At 41.1% G+C, this 17,803-nt stretch overlaps 1 protein-coding gene across 4 annotated transcripts in view; it reads left to right on the plus strand.

Moving 5' to 3' along the window:
- PKD1 (polycystin 1, transient receptor potential channel interacting) overlaps positions 1 to 17,803 on the plus strand; it is a 264,518-nt gene that overhangs the window by 56,901 nt on the left and 189,814 nt on the right. For all 4 annotated transcript variants that reach the window (XR_011022701.1, XM_068244337.1, XM_068244339.1 and 1 more), the window contains exons 2-3: positions 10,831 to 10,902; positions 16,475 to 16,644. Coding sequence is in view for 3 of the 4 variants with exons in the window: in XM_068244337.1 (XP_068100438.1) it covers positions 10,831 to 10,902; positions 16,475 to 16,644 (242 nt within the window). In the remaining variant the exon portion in view is untranslated. The remainder of the gene's footprint in view (positions 1 to 10,830; positions 10,903 to 16,474; positions 16,645 to 17,803) is intronic.

The raw sequence follows: 17,803 nt of genomic DNA on the forward strand, positions 1-17,803 counted from the left end.
GTCAAAATTGTGCTCATATTGTCAATATTTTGTGTGTCTTCGATTATTTTCCAGTGCTTTCACATCAAATGGCCAATCACTAGAAGGGGGCGTGGATTTGAGCTGGCCAGTCACTGCAAGGGGGCGTGGATTTGTGCTGGCCAATCACTGGCAGGGGGCGTGGATTTGATGTGAAAAGGCTGGAAGTTGGAAAGAGCTTTGTGTATCTCCGTTTCCTGCAGGTGTATGGGCTGTAAGAGCCTGGGGAGGAGACACTCATAGCCTGCTTGCTACACCAGAGCCAGCCTCCGCCTCTTCACATTGATAGGTTGGCATGAAACTGTTGCTCTTGTGGTGATCCATCTGTTGGAGTTATGCTGCTGGTGAGTACCAGGATGATCTAAGCGAACTTGCTGTCTTATAACTTGGACAGCTATAAATCAGGTGAGAAGCCACGTGTGTTGTTACAGAATATCTGTATGCACTAGGGAGAGTGTGTATATTTCTGAGGCTGGAGGTGCTTTATTGCTGTCTGTGACCTGGCAGCCACATTACATGGTGAGAACCTGTGAGACCCTGTTTCTTGGTGGACTTATACACAGATATTACCCACAGCACTGGGTGTTATGGGAGAAAGGCAATGTATTAATACAGTATCACGCTATGGTCTACACTTTGTTTTCTTTTAAGTACCATCACCGCAAGTTTATTGCCTGTGTGAGCGCAGTTGCTTGGAGAAAGTAAGTGACGTGATGTGTTTTGCACAAGTAGCACAACTGTTACCTAGGTAATGCGCGTCAACCTACTTGCACAAAACACGATACATCAGTGGCATCAATGATGGTAAAATGTAGTACCCTGTGTGTACAGCGCTGTGGAGTCGGTACAAAAATCTTCCGACTCAGACGCCTCCGTTTATGAAACCGACTCCAACTCCAGGTACCCAAAATTGCTCCAACTCCTTAGTCTAATTTTTACAAAAGCTATGAATTTGGTTTACAAATCATCCAACTCCTCACTTTACTCCTCACTTTATTGAAGCCTCTGACTCTGACTCCAGGTACCCATAATTACTTCAACTCCGACTTCACAGCCCTGTGTGTGTTCACTGTAAGTTTAATAAATATGCCCCACTAATTATAGTGCCCATTGCAAAATCAAAAAAGTTGAGAATATTGGATTACAACATTTAAATCTGTTCTGAAAAATTAGCAGTAGTAAAGTGATTGGTTGCTTCAGACAACAATGAAAATCCCATTGCAGTAGTTTTATCGATGATCTTCCTTGGTGGTAACCTGCTGTGGTTTGTGACAAAATGGCCACCTTAAGGTGTGTGCATGGGACAGGTCAGATTTGTAATAAATTATTTACCCTGGGAAAATTCAGAATGTGTAGTTAAATGTGAAGGAATGTTGTATCGACTGTCCTGACGTGTAATCAATGAGGTAACGTGCCAACTTTTTTACTTCCTGTTACTGTACATAGCGGAGGCTCAAGGTTGCTTGCTGATCGCTGAAAGCATAGTTCATAAGATGTTAATGGAACTCCTAATATACCATGGCACTGTATCTGCCCTATTTAAAGGACCACTATCGCGAAAAATTGTAAAATTTAAAATGCGTGTAAACATATTAAAATAAGAAGTATTTTTCTTCCAGAGTAAAATGAGCCATAAATTACTTTACTCATATGTTGCGGTCACTTGCAGTAGATAGTAGAAATCTGACAGAACAGACAGGTTTTGGACTAGCCTATCTCCTCATGGGGGATTCTCAGCAATGCTCTTATTCTTTATAGAGACAATCCCTGAAAAGGATTTATACAATGATTCTTGCAAGCCAGCTTCCATGTTCACTGCACACTTTTTTGGCAGTTGGAAAGAGCAACTGCCCCTCACTAATTGCTTTTGAAAATAAACAAAACCCTGAGAATCTCCTATGAAGAGATGGGCTAGTCCAAAACCTGTCGGTAATGTCAGATTTCTACTACTTACTGTAAGTGACGGCAACATAGGAGAAAGGCAATTTATAGCTCATTTTACTCTAGAAGAAACATATTTCTTATTTTTATTTATTTTCATGTATTTTACATTTTACAATCATGGTCTTTTCAGTATGTATTGTCTGTATGCAACTGGTTCTTTATTAAAAAAAAAAGGTAAATACAAAAAAAATTATTGTGTCAGGAATAATGGGGTGAGATCTAATGTCCTTTCAGTGAATAAATGTGTTTATATGTCCTGGTTCTGCTGCTGAGATTTTTTTTATTGCCCTATAGGCTCTTACCAGGTGCATTATATTCTTGCAGCCATATCTTTCCTCGGCCAGTCACTTCACAAAAGCTTAGGTTATATCTCTCAAGTGGATGCTTATTTTCCAAGTCTATTGCAATTTTTTTGTAAATTGCATGCAGTCTGCAAAAGAGCTAATCAAATGCAGCAGTTGCTCATTGGCTAATATCCAAGCTGCATGAAAATTTGCTATAAGTTCGGAAGGTTTGCTTCTCGCTGACCATATCTATCCCCTACTATTTATGTTGTTGTCATTGGTCTTTGTTTATAAGGCATGAGATGAGCAATTTCAAAAATTAGAAAAAGGCGGAGAAGAGTACTCTCACCCAAAGAGTTTGCAATCCAAGAGACAGGTGCACAGTGGCGTAGTGAAGGAGCTGTGGGCCCCGATGCAAGTTTTACATTGGGGCCCCCTATGCACGCTATACATACGGTAACAATTGATACTGTGCACCAAAACCTGCCAATGGCAACTACAGTGTCAGAGGTACAAGAAGGGGATAGGGAACAGCTTGTTAATGTTTACTACTATTCAAAGTATCTATTGAAGTGATTATTATGGGCACAGCACCAATAGAGATCTAATACTGCAGTTGAGGGAGGGCCCCTAGGGGCCCCTCTGGCTCAAGGGCCCTGATGCAATCGCAACCTCTGCACCCCCTATTGCTACGCCACTGCAGGTGCATGATAATTGTGTGAGGTAGACGGATACCCGGGTGCAGCTATTATCTGGGTCTTTTTTCAGCAGGTATTTTTCATCCCAACTTTTTCATCTCTAAAACTCAACATGTGTTTTATTTCCAGCTCCTCAGAACAAAATGTTCTTTTTTCGGTTTTCCTCCTCCTTTTCCCACAAGTTGCACAGTTCATTGCAGCTTAAGCTTCTGCTGACTCCCTGCCATTAACTCCTTCAGAGTTCACTTCACTGCCGTTATTTAAAGCCTGACAAAAGCGAACAAGGCAAATTGTAAGGATAATCACTATGTTAGATTAAGGTATAAACTGTGTACAGGAGCAAAGTGCTGGATGGAATATCCGTTTCATAGCCTATTGTGTTTACTGCTGCAGTAAAACTTGCTTCCTGTCTTTTCTGGATGCAGCTGGGGGGCGGGATTATGTGTATACTAAATAACAATAGGAAGAGCCTTACTGGCCAGACTACATTACACAATGAATGTTTGAACTTTGAATGGTCAGTTTTAAAGGTAATACTTTATATTTACTCAACTCAAATTGTTCTCAGAGTTTATCTCCAGTTTTTAGGTATTGTCAGAAAATGCTGATGTGACTTTGTTGGACCTTTTAGCAGTTATGAAAATGTTCTTTTTGTGCAGGATGTGGTGAAGGGGTTCTTTTGAGTTTCTAGGGAGGATACTCCAGAGTAGCTGGACAATACCTGAATAGACAAATTGTGTGTATCGTGCATACTGAAAAGGAATCACTAGTATTCTGTTCATTGCCAGCCTTCATTTATTTTTGTTTTCTCTTTAACCATGAACCAAATGGCCTTCAAACTTAAAGAAGCCCTGAGGAGAGTCATATGACCAGCTGAGCAGCCACTAGACCCAATGAAAGGGCAAAGCAGGACCTTTCTCTGAGAAAGCAGGATCAGATTGATTAGTTAGTTTCAGAAAAGATGATGTGCAGAATACACAGTCAGCTCTGGGCCCCAGTGCAAGGCTACATTGAGCCCCCCTCATGCACTCTAAACCTAACAATTGATATGGATCACCAAAGCCTGCCAAGAATAATTTGAGAAGTTTAAACCGAGGAGCACTTTGTTTATGAGTATCTCTATCTAAAGCTCATACAGATGTGATCACCACCAACATAGTGCCAATGAAGAGATATAATGTTTTAAAGTTGGTCCCTGGTGGACCACTGTTGTCCAGGGGCCCTTGTGCAGTCCCAGACTCCCAACATCTGCATCTCCTATGGCTACACCACTTATACTTCTCCATAAATAATTAGGCATTAGCTGCCACTATTCACAACATAATATATTTTGGGCCTTTTTAGTATAGTACCGAGCCCTCTGTATTTTGGTAAACAGTGAACAAAAATGACAATTTTGAGCACTTCACGTTGGACCTTAAAGTACACCTGACCAGAGGCAAAGCTACAATGCTGAATCCACATACCTCTGTGCGTTGTCCATTCCTCTCTCACTAAAACAGAGGCAGGCTTGCTGCAATGATGTTCCCTCCCATTTCATCCTCATTCATTCCCCTGAGGATGAAGACAGATAAGGCATTAGATGTATAGAGGAACTTACCTCTTTACCTTTTCTCGAATAAATTACCTTTTCTGTATTGCTGATATTATGGTGAAACCCCTCCCACAGTGTGATGTCATGACCAAGGTCCTGACAGTTTGTTGTCTAGGAACCTTGTTGCGTTGTGGGAAATAACGGCTTTTTCCAACTGCCAAGCAAGCAATATCTCCCTCTGTGCATAGAACTCTGAGTAACGAACATTCTGTAGAGGTCACCTGACAGAACTAAAGACGTCACCACCAGTGATAAACTTCAGAATGTAAATCAGGGAGAGGAAAGATTTAGACAATAGACAAACACTGACTAAATAATCTATAAATGAAATTGTAAACAATAATCAATTGTATTAGGTTATTTTAACTGCAGATTTTCTTTAAGTGACAAGACCATATACTCTGTACAGCACTGCGAAAGATGTTGGTGCTACATATATATATACAGTGTGTATGTGTATATATATATATATATATATATATATATATATATATATATATATATATATATATATATATACACACTAAATCATAATAGTTGCCCTAATTCACACTGGAGTGCTTTTGCGGGGTTTTCACCAAGCACGGTGTCAATGTAACCTTATGTGAGCATTCTTACTGCAGCATTGCAATTTGTATAAAATCGCAAATGTGCTGCATGCTGCATTTTTTTGAGCGCTTGCAAATTGCAAAAATGGTGCAGTACAGTGGCGTAGTGGTTAGCGCTCTCACCTTGCATTGCTGCGTTCCCGGTTTGAATGCCAGCTAGGTAACATCTGCAAGGAGTTTGTATGTTCTCCCCACATATGCGTACGTTTCCTTTGGGCACACTGGTTTCCTCACACATCCCAAAAGCATACACAGACATATGACTATGGTAGGGACTAGATTGTGAGCCGCTCTGAGGGACAGTTAGTGACAAAACAATATACTCTGTACAGGGCTGCATAATATGTCGGACCTATATAAATACTTAAATAATACATAAATCACACCACCCTTTGACATTGCATCAAAAATCGCTATGCAATATGTTTTGCGATTTACAGTGTGAGCTAGTACTAAATGTCACAGTCTGGAGTTTGCCTTTACTTTGAAGTACAATAAAGCTTACCAAAAGTACTAATACTACAAAGTACTAATGTATTTCCAAATAAGAGGCAATATTTTTGTTCTTTCTATTGATTGTGTTGTTTTCATTTAGAAATCTGGCAATACTCTTATTGTACTAGAGCTGCCAATGACACATCATGGCTGTGTACCACCTGGTATATTCCCATGATGCACTGGCTTATTCTAAAGCAAGGGCCATGGACACTTCAGAGTCATGAACCAGCTTCATGCCATTCAGCCCATTCCCAGGCATCCGGAGAGTTAATGCTATGCATCATGTACACAAGGGGGCCAGGCGGAATGCAGTGGGTAGGTGTTGTCTTCATCTATTTTTGGGGTTTGAGATTTCGGATGGGTCATGGCCAGGATTACCTCACAGCCATCGCTGCATCCGTGGGAAAGTTTACACAACTCCAATTTTCTCGATAGTCTTATAGGCCCTGTGGGAGCTCGCTTACTTCCAGCTCTCTCCCAGCCTGTCACTGCCAGAGAGCCCTGCAGACCACATTTGTGGCGTCCTGTGCGAGTGCTGACACAAGATGAGGTCATTGTCAATCTCTTCATTACACCTCACTTCAAAAGCACGATTAATCTTCGACCTTCCCTGTCAGGCTCTGCCAGTGACTCATCTCAGCTCTGTGGATAATTTGCACGATTCCTGGGCGTCCCCGCTCTTCATTTTCACAGCATGACCCCTTGTTCTTCGCTATAAATGCTTCCTAGCAATAAGTTTTAGAGGAAGTGTAGCGTGTGTGTTTATATCGTTTTCATTACTCTTCATTCGCAAGCCATAAAATCTGGATTTTCCTTTAAAGGAAATAAATATGAAATATTGTGTATGAATATTTCCTGTTACTGCTTGCAAACAGCAGGAAAAGGAACTCTGAGGAGGACTAGCTACTAGCTACTTGTATATGATCATACAACTGTTGCTGTTCTGAATTAGACTTGAACAGAAGAAGAAATTGCACACGACTGTAGGTTGCTACACACATTACACTTTTTCCATTCGATTTTACACCAATTCAATATAAACAATTGGTTGTATCAAAAAATCAAAAGGTTTTTTTTTCCGCTCAAAAAATCCAATCGAATTTTCTGTTTTTTTTTTATTTTTTGAGATTGGTTGTGTTGATTCATTCCAACTTTAGAAATAATTGTGTTGTGTGTGTTGGATTGTGAAATTGTATTCAAGCAGAAAATAATTGTGTATATCAGTACATACCAAACTTTATTTACTGTTTGTGTTTGGATTGAATTATGAAAGTGTGTGTGTTTATATGCAAAAAAATTGAATATTATATAAGTAATTGAAATCATATAGTGAGATGATGTTGAATATATAAGGCCCAGTATATATACACCTAATCTATATTGTTAAATCGATAGGCTGCCAATACAAGTTTTATCTTGTCATGTTTAGACAATGGCATCTTTCTTTTTTCTCGCAAAACATTTCTCTCATAGAGCGGAGGAAAAAAACCACGCAGTTGACATTTTTGTGTTAATTCCGATCGTCCGTTACGACTATATACTTAGTACTCTCAATCTTTCACTCTAACCAACTATTTCTATCAAGTTTACCATGTTTTTACGCAAAATTGCAGCAATCTTGAACACAAAAATCTAGCAATTTCTTCAAACATTCCAACCAACTGAAAAATTGGATTGAAATTGTTGATCTGGATCAAAATTAAAAAAAAATAAAATTGTATGGTATGGAGCCTCCTTTAGGCCTGGAACCCACTACAAAACGATATCGCTAATCGCAATCTTTAGAGTTTTGTATGAGCAGTTTGTAAGCGAATTCTTGAGCGTTTTAGTGAGCAATTTTAAAAAGTGTAATCAATTTGCCAGCGGTTGTGTAGCAATTAACGTTTTAAAGTCTGATTGGCCCTTTCAATTAGTTTTAATTTTGTTAATTGCTCCGGGCAGGTTTTGATGAGCGATTACGCCAGCGATTATATACTTTACATTGAAGCGCAAACGCTAACAAAATGATGCATGTCCTGCGTTTGCGATTTTGCTAATCGCAATCGTTTATGTGGAATTTGCACCATCCATTTACATTGGCAGAGCGTTTAGGGAAATCGCTAGTGATTTATCACACTCCCTAAACGCTCAAAAAATCGCTCTAGTGGGGTCCAGCCCTTAGAGTAGCTTTTCAAAGGACTGTTTTGGATAATGCATTAATGCTCAGTGCTTGTCAAGACCCCTTCCTTTTAACTGGTGCAGAACAGTGTTAGATGACAAAAAAAATGTAATCAAATTTTTTTTAAATGTTCTTGCCCTTCACTGTATAATTGAAGGGGACACAGCTATAACAACCACTAACATATAGTTCTCTGGCGAGTGAAAGCTGATGTGGAGAAGGGGTGGAATATGGAATCGGGGCTACTGGGAAGCAGTGCAGTGTTTGTGGGTTGAAGTGCAGCAATCCTGCCACCAGGGCTGTGTAGTTGGAATCATAGTCAGGAGCAATTATTGGGTACCTGGAGTTGGAGTCAGTTTGAGTCAAGAGATGGATCCCAAGTGATTAACTTTATTCACTTTTAATTAAAATGTATCCTGGCTTTGTTTTTAATGTTTTGCCACAAAATGGCGCTATAAGCACTATCCTGTTTTTTTGGGTTTTTTTGTTTGTTTTTTACATGCTTTTTTACTTTTATGAATGAACATGTGCCCTGAACGGGGTCATGTCCATTCAGTATAGCCACTTCGATTGGCTTGGAGAACACTTGTTCCCCTTCATCAATCACCGCCATTTCAATCCCGACGTGAAGCCCGTGCACTTACACCCGCCGCAGCAACACCAGACACGAGAATACACGTCCACACAGAGTCACATGGCTCCTATCTGTACGACAATAGTTGTCCAGCTTGGATTAAGTGATTAAGGTGGTCACAATTTATACATTTTTTTTTTAATTTGAGAATTACAATCAATTTTTTTTAGATTGGTAACATTTTTCAAATGTTACCTTCAATGTATTGTGTTGTACCATTTTTTCCCAATTTGGGAAAAAATGACTGACCACTTTGAAAAAAAAATGCTTATGTCTTTAGAGAGAACAGGAGGTGGATCTTCGGGGGGAGATGGGACACGGAGGCATGTTCTCTGCCTCCTGACATGCCTCGGTGTACCCACACCACCACTCTCTGCCTCCCCCCAGACCACCGCCGTGCTATAGCCCCCTGAGATTAGCGTCAATATTTGTTGCTATCTCGGAGGTAAAGATTAAGGAGAACAATTCCCTGTTTAAAATGCTCGCCAGCGGTGTTACTGCAGGGTTTACAGAGCTGCCATTGGGCAGCTCTCTCTCCTTGGCCACGCCCCCTGCCGCTCCCCCGCCTCCCTATGAGTGACAGAAAGTTTCTCAGTGCAGCGTCGTGACTTATAGGTCACGCAAGTGAAAGTGGACCATCGGGCCCACGTGAGCACCGAGGATCGTCGTTTCTTGCGGTCTGATCCGCTCAGCCCCGCGGATCAGGTAACCAGCTTTTTTTTTGTTTTTTGAGGCCACCTCAGGCTCTCTTTAACTTATTTCAATTAACATTTTATCCTAAACCATTCGATTTCTATAAACATTTATTAAAAAGTCAGTCACTTCCAATTGACTGAAATCGGAAAAAAGCAGGACATTTGATCAGTTCTGAAAAAGGGATCAAGGAAAGAGAAAAGAGGGATTTGTTTTTCAAAGTGGGACAGTCCCTCCAAAAAGGGTCTGTTGGGAGCTTTGCCCAGATTCCCACTAGAATTTATTTCGCCTAGTGTGACTGGTAGTTTGTGTATACCTGTATTAGTGCAGCGCTGTCAGTGTTGTTTGCTTAGCATGACCTCTTCTTGAAAATTGGTAACTGTGTAACTCACATGCAGTGTAGATGGCCTGACATTCCTGGTGTAGTCTGGGACTGACATACCACAGCCACTGAAACAGAAAGGCCCTTGTATATTAATAAATTAAACAACTTCTAAAAGAGAAATGGTTTTGCTCATATTCGTCATTATAAATACAAAAAAAAGTTGAGTTTTTGCATCAGACTTCAAACCTCCACCCCAAACTTTACAAATAAAATTTGATTGTCAAAAATTTATTATTTAGTTATTTGGCTATTTCTTCCATTTATTCAAAAAACTTAAATTATGTTCTTCCTACAATGTATGGTCATAATATTTGATTCGTAAATAACGGTGGAAATTTGCTACAATGTGTACTTTTTACTTTGAACTGATGGAAAAAAAAGGTATTTTTTAAGGTTAATTTTGAAGGTTAATTATTGTATTATGTAGAGTGTGTGGTCATTAGTGTAGGCATGGTTAAATAGTATACTTTTTTGTAATCGTTTTTACTGTATCCCCATTGTTTCTCCTTATTACGTTTTCCCATTTGACTAGTGGTTCCCCTCCCTTATACAGATCTCCTTGGTAGTTTAGTGACTCCTCATATGTTTCCCTGGTGGTCTAGTGGTTTCCCATTCATTTCCCTGGCTGACTAGTAGTCACCCATATGCTTTCTGAATGGTCTTAATATCAACCGCACATTTTCCTGGTGTCTAGTGGACCCCATATGCTTGGTGTGTAGTCTAGTAGTCTCCCATATGTTTCCTTTGTGTCTAGTGTCCATCATATATTTCTCTAGTGTCTAGAGTTACCCCAATTATTTCCCTGGTGTCTAGTGGTCCCCTTCAAGTTTACTTGGTTTCTAGTGGTCCTCTATACATTTCCATGGTTTCTAATGGTCCCCTGTACATTTCCCTGGTGTCTAGTGGTCCTCTATACATTTCCCTAGTGTCTAATGGTCCCCTATACATTTACCTTGTATCTAGTAGTCCTCTATACATATCCCTAGTGCCTAGTGTTCTCCTATACATTCCCCTAGTTTCTAGATGTCCCATATATATTTCCGTAGTGCTTTAGTGGTCCACCCTGTATATTTCCCTGGTGTCTGTATATTCTCCTGGTGCTCCAATGGTCTAACTTATATATTTCCGTGGTGTCTGGTGGTTCCCCTGGTGCCTAGTGGCATCCTATATGTTTCCCTGGCCCCTAGTGGTCCCCTGTATGTTTCCCTGGTGTCTAGTGATCCTCTGTATGTTTTCCTGATGTCTAGTGGAGGTCAAGATGGCAGCCCCATAACTCTAATCAAAGTCCTTACATTTTGTGTTTCTTTTTCTTACAGAGACCTTTCTAATAACAGCATTGAGACGTTGAACCAAGGACTGTTTAAGGAACTGCAGAATTTAACAGAAATGTAAGTAATCTTGCAAAAAAGAGAACGTTTATTTTGACATCCAACATGTAGACCTAATCTTCTTTTCACCAACAAGGAACAATTTTCACAGACTTTTGAAAACTTACCTGAAATCTGAACCTTCACTATGGCTTTAAAGGCCAACCTTTGTGGAACAGGAAACTGTGCCAACTATGAGTAAGGTTGCATGCCATGCAGCCTCACTACCCTCTCGTCATGGTTGGTTTGAGATTAGTCTGAAGCTGTCTTTTTATTGCTACATGTACTACCTTGTGTATAGATACAGGCAGTGTCCACCACCCTACCTGTCCACATAACCATACTTCAGCCTCTGCACTAGAGCCCACAGACCACCCACCTAGTCATACACTAAAGTAAACAATGAAGACAAGACCACATTCCCTGCCACCCATCTGACTATAAGCCAACACCTGCTAGCTGCTGCAGTGTCAGGCAAGCGGGCAAGGGATGTAAAAGTACACATTTGAGCCTGTGAGGGCCCATTCACACTGGGGATCGCAAAACGCTAGCAAAATCGCTAGCTGTTTGCGCTGGGGATGTTTTTGTTAATTTTTGACTGAACAATTTTGTGTTGTTTTTTTTTAAATATTTTTATTGAGAAGATAGAAAATGGGTATAAAAGACATCTGTCGTAGTACAAATCACATGAAAAATGTTTCTGTGTTCAAAATAACATTTTCAGTCCATATTAATGATACATTCTTCGATATTACAAGCCATGGATAGAAAGATAGATAAGTATGTGAGAGGGGATCAGGCTGGTCACCAATTTTGTGTTTTTGAGCATTTGCGATTTGCGCTTTTTAACATTGCATCCGCTTCAAAATTGAAAAAAAAAAACCTCCTTGCATGTACCGTATTTGCGTTTTACTGTGAATCGCCGGCGATCGTGTCAGTGAGATCACTGCCATATACTTTTAATAACACTAGCGCTTTTGAAAGTGTAAACGTCCGCAAATTGCCCCACTGTGAATGGGCCCCAATAGGCTTTCTGCATACAGGCAGTCCACGACTTACGAAAAACCTGACTTACAAACGAACCACAAATTTGAAATTTGATTCTGTGGAAACAAGTCAAAAGGCCTTGTAGTTTTCGCAAAAATCAAGAAGGGGAGTACAGAGTTGGCTATAACTTATAGTAAAGAGGTAATGATGCAGGGATTTGTTTCCCCGCACCTTCAGTGTCACCCTCTGTTCTCCCACTTTGTTACCTCTGCTCCTTCCAACACACACACACACTGTACAAAATGTAATTTTACTGGTATAAAAAAACCTTTTTTTCTTCTAGTTTTTTAAAAATTGTTTTTCTCAAAAACTACAAGGTCTTTTTTCACTTGTTCCGTAAATCAAAATTTACATTTCCAGGCCGTGCGTAAGTTGGGTACTACCTGTATATAAAAAAAAATATTCAGTCCCAGTTTGCTGGCCAAGACTGTACACTGTTATCCAAACTTAGATAACCCTGCAGTTTCTTTCTCAATTAGTACATATGGCCTGGTTATTTTCCCATACCTTGTTTTTCTGGAGGTTTAAACAAAATGAATTCAAAAGAGAATAAACAAAGTGTCAGTGATTTCCGCAGTACTGCTGCCGATACTGCCCGTTGCTGTCCAGCCAGTATTGGCGTAGCTTCCTTAGGAAATTGAAAAGTTAAGTTGAGTTTCTATGTTGGGTGTGAACGCTCAGCTTAGCAGATAAATCGCAGAATATGACGGGTTTGAGCTGCTGCTGACTTTTCTCAATATCCATGAATCTGGCTTCCTGAAGATGCATTTCAGCCAGAGAATCCAAGAAGATTGAAAACCTTACATCCATTAAAATATATTTCTTTAGAGCCTCCGGCCTTCATGAAGAATATCTTAATCCGTGCAGTGCTGGATTGTAAGAAGAAATGTGTGTGTGTGTGTGTGTGTGTGTGTGTGTGTGTGTGTGTGTGTGTGTGTGTGTGTGTTTAAAGTGGGATTATACTCCCAAAACTAATATTTCAGTATCTACTCTTAGTTAAATAAAACAACATGTGAAGGCGTTCTCAAGTATTCCCTTTGTCCAAAATTGTTTATTTTCACTGCAAAGAGCAGTAGATGCTTGCTCATCTCTTGTCATTGGCAAAGGCAAGAATATCCCTGTGCTTGTGTCTTCACTCCGCCCCCTCCTTCTGCTGAATAAACACATCACCCTGGCAACAGTTGAGTCAGTTCAGCAGAAAAGTAAGGGGGCAGAGTGAAGACACAGGCACAGGGAGATTCTTGCTGATGCAGATACTTGCTTCTCCTTCTCTCTGCAGTGAAGATAAACAATTTTACACACAGGGAATACTTGGGAATGCTTTCTAATGTTATTTTATTTAAAGCAGAAGAATTAGCCATACTATGCCAGGGAAACACATATATAAGTAGATAAATACTTGATCTACTTACTTATTTGTACATGAATTGTACTATCCACGTTTTGATTTCAGTGAATTTTATATAGTAAATGAAGAGAATTCTGTTCCTGGTGGGAACATGTATTTTGCCCAGAGTTTGAGGCTAAATACTGAAGTAATTTCTTCCCTTAACTTTTTTTCTTTTCATTTCCAATCGCTGAGTCACCTCAGCCTTGCTTGTGAACACAAGTGAGCAGAGGATCATGTTTCAGCTAGGCAGGGAAACAAAGGAAAGAGGAGGAATATATTATAGATAAAAAGTACCCCCAGCATGCAACTGAATGGCAATGGCTATTAAAGGGCCAGTGCGCCTAAGGTATATATCCAAACCATATCAGCAACATTTTTTTCAAAGTTTTGAATGCAGGATTAGCATCTTTATCACGTAATACACTCAGACCAGTTGCTGTTGAAATTTGATTTTTATGGTGGCAATCCCGCTTTAAAGAAAATCTGTAACGAAAAAACGTTCCCTGGGGGGTACTCACCTCGGGTGGGGGAAGCCTACGGATCCTATTGATGCTTCCCCCGTCCTCTTCGGTCCCACGGTGGTGGCGAAAATCCTCCCGGAGCGGTGGCGATGTAAATATTTACCTCCGTGGCTCCAGTGCCGGCGCAGTATCCGCTCTTCCCATGGAGATAGGCGGAAATAGCCGATCTCCGTCGGGCCGCTCTACTGCGCAGGCGCAAGTCTCCTGCGCCTACGCAGTAGATCGGTCCCGACGGAGATTGGCTATTTCCGCCTATCTCCGCCAGAAGAGCCGAAACGGCCCCCCCGCTGGAGCCTGGAAAGGTAGATATTGAACAGGCTGTCGGATTTGTCGCGCCGGCTTTGAAGGGCTGCAGCGAGACCCCCGTGGGACAGAGGAGGACGGGGAAGCCTCATTAGGATCCTGAGGCTTCCCTCTCCCGAGGCGAGTACCCCCCAGGTGACGTTTTTCTCGTTACAGTCAGTGTCTCTCTTTAAGAGTAGTTACTGACATTTTAATTTTGTGAGTATAATCCCACTTTAAGCAGTTAGAAAATACACAATCAGTGGGATCTGAGTAAGACCCTTCTAGTTTTGCTGAAAATAAAGCAAGAAAATATTATTTGTCCTACGTTTATTGTCAAAATGGTTTTCTGCTAGAGCATTAGTAGTGCAGCTATCTAGCTCCCTGAACATAGAGCAAAGAAAGAGAGAGACAGACACTGACTGAGAGTGAGACTGACTCCTCAGTAGTGCTGATGTTTGAATGTTGGTTCAGAGCTGTTAGTACTCGGGTCTGTTGAGCTAGGTTCACATTCATGCTGCATTATCAACATGGACGGCACAGCAGACAGCATCTAGTTTATGATCCGCTGTGTCCGTACAAATAATTCTGGTGTGCTTTCATTGTAACGGACATATCATAGATACTGTGCTGTCTCTGACATGTCTGTGTTCCATGTACCGCAATAAACACAGCAGACATGTCTATATTGGATCCTACAGATCACATAGGCTGCATTGATATGTCTGTTAGTCCATTGGTGTCTATTGTGAAAAATTGACTGATTTGGTGTCCAGTGGGAACCTAGCCTGGAATAGCTCAGTTTCAGATCCTCTGAGGACGAGTTATAACAGGCTGGCACATTCGAAAAAACAGGCCTCTGTATCTCTAGTGTTGAAGATGCATAAAACACAGAATCCTTTTTCTTCATGGGGATGGGGCTACACATCAGCGCATGGCTAAAATGGGCCTCCAGTGACATGAACATCAAATGCAATGTGCTATGCAGAGTGCAGAGGCCTTTTTCTTCATGGGGGTTGGACTACACATCGGAGCATGGCTGAAATGGTGATCCGGTTACATGAAAATCAAACGCAATATGCAGAACTGTTATAATTTGTCCTCATTAGAGGATGAATTTGTTTTTCCTGCTACTAAATAGCTGATCTGGACACTGGCGGCATGGAATGATTTGCCTTAGGCATTACTCTTATTTTAATTATAAACCATCTGTTTGGGGTTTCCTGCAGCTCAGCTTTTGCTACTTGTGCACAGTATTATATTTTGAAAATCAAACTTTATTGCTCACAGCAGAAGGAAAGAAATACAAACGGTATCTGCAAATACAATATAATAGACTTAATGCATACAAGTAGTAAAATAAAAGTGTGCAGTATTATTTTAAGATCTTTAGCCAATTAATAATTGTTATCTTTCACATCTGCAATATATGTCTTTTGAACTAAACCTGAGGTAAGAATGAAATGGACTGTCATATTTATTTCCTTTTTAACAATACAAGTTGCCTGGCTTTTCTCCTGATCCTGTGATCTTCCTCCTGGTCCTGTTGATCGTCAGGCTGAGGCAGAGCACCTGATCTGCATGCATGACTTAGGCCACATACAGACATCAGACCATAGTCTTTGGAAAATGAAAGATCACAGACCAATCTTACCACCCTTCCTGTAGTATAAGAGCCATACTCTACACAGTCTTTTCTATGGAGCTGAACTCCACATCAGAAAAAAATCATTGCAAGATGCTGCACACACAGATGCTGTACATACACAAAAGATCAGTATCTGCAAAAGATCTGTTCCTGCCAAAAATCCATTCCTGCAAATTGCAATGATAGTCTATGAGATCTGCAGATCATCATACACACATGATTTAGCTGACATTCATCTGCAGATCAGATCCACCAGGATGGATTTTCAGATCTGCAGATCTGCAGATGAATGTCAGTTAAATCATGTGTGTATGATGATCTGCAGATCTCATAGACTATCATTGCAATTTGCAGGAATGGATTTTTGGCAGGAACAGATCTTTTGCAGATACTGATCTTTTGTGTCTGTACAGCATCTGTGTGTGCAGCATCTTGCAATGATTTTTTCCTGATGTGGAGTTCAGCTCCATAGAAAAGACTGTGTAGATTATGGCTCTTATACTACAGGAAGGGTGGTAAGATTGGTCTGTGATCTTTCATTTTCCAAAGACTATGGTCTGATGTCTGTATGTGGCCTTAGAGTATCAGAGGGAGAGGATCGGGAGGACAGCCAGGCAACTTGCATTGTTTAAAAGGAAATAAATATGGCAGCCTCCATATCCCTCTCACCTGTTTATTGAGTGTATCCTTTGGGGCTCATTGCAGAGACCTTAGTGACAATCCGTGGCTGTGTGACTTCCATCTGTCGTGGCTTCCATGTTGGCTGACTGAGAACAGGATTAGCTTGGTGCAGGCTGATTCTGCCGTGTGTGACCAGCCGGATGCAGCTTCTGGCCGACAGCTCCTCAATTTCTCTTTCTCCAAATACGTCTGTGGTAAGTACGGCACATTACACAGAGCTTTACAAAGTGTACAGATGCACTCAGTTCAGACCCTGTTATAAATGGGCATTACAAAATCATAATAACTTTACCATTTATTTGATCATTTGTTTTTGGGAGGAGCTCCGGTATCGGGGAGGAATTGTCTGTAGTCCAGCGTGTGTACAGCAAATCCGGACGAACCCCCAATCATATTTCCGCCAGGTGGATCAGTTTGGTTGAACGACGCCTGATAGCTTTATTCTCCCCGTTCTCCCCACCCGCAGCGTGAGGTCACATCTGCGACATTACATTGCACTCACCGTCACTCACATTGCAACAGAACATGTCGTTAACCTGTAGGCCAACTATGTGTCTGTACAGTCTTGGCCCATGGATGTCGCCCGAGTGATCGTGTCATGAATCCCTGTTGGGCAACATCCATCTAGTAGGTGTGCGGGCCTTTAGATCAAGCTGGAAGAGGAGAAAAGGATATATATGATTTTGTTAGTTTCTGTAATTTTGAAGAGGACCTGTCCCACATTGAGATATAATAATTAATGGATAAGTGCACTTCTAGTGAAAATGCATTAGATCAACCCCAAATGATCCTTGAACAATATGGTTTGCAAAAGTATTCAGCCCCCTTGAAGTTTTCCACATTTTGTCATATTACTGCCACAAACATGAATCAATTGTATTGAAATTCCACGTGAAAGACCAATACAAAGTGGTGTACACGTGAGAAGTGGAACGAAACTCGTACATGATTCCAAACATTTTTTAGCAACAAATAACTGCAAAGTGGGGTGTGCGTAATTATTCAGCCCCCTGAGTCAATACTTTGTAGAACCACCTTTTGCTGGGTGGTGTGCGGCCTAATGGACAGTGTTGTGCGCAGCGGGCTATGGGGGGGGGGGGGGGTTGGGTGCGGCAGCATGGCTAGTATAGTTACCCAAGTATAGTGCCCCAGCATGGCTAGTATAGTGCCCAGCATGGCTAGTATAGTGCCCCAGGATGGCTAGTATAGTGCCCAGCATGGCTAGTATAGTGCCCAGCATGGCTAGTATAGTGCCCAGCATGGGTAGTATAGTGCCCAGCATGGCTAGTAAAGTGCCCAGTATAGGTAGGTGGTGCCCCCGCGGCCGCCGCTTCTGTTACCTTATGAGCGGGC

Source organism: Hyperolius riggenbachi, chromosome 7 (genome assembly GCF_040937935.1).
Source record: "Hyperolius riggenbachi isolate aHypRig1 chromosome 7, aHypRig1.pri, whole genome shotgun sequence".
NCBI classification, from domain to species: domain Eukaryota; kingdom Metazoa; phylum Chordata; class Amphibia; order Anura; family Hyperoliidae; genus Hyperolius; species Hyperolius riggenbachi.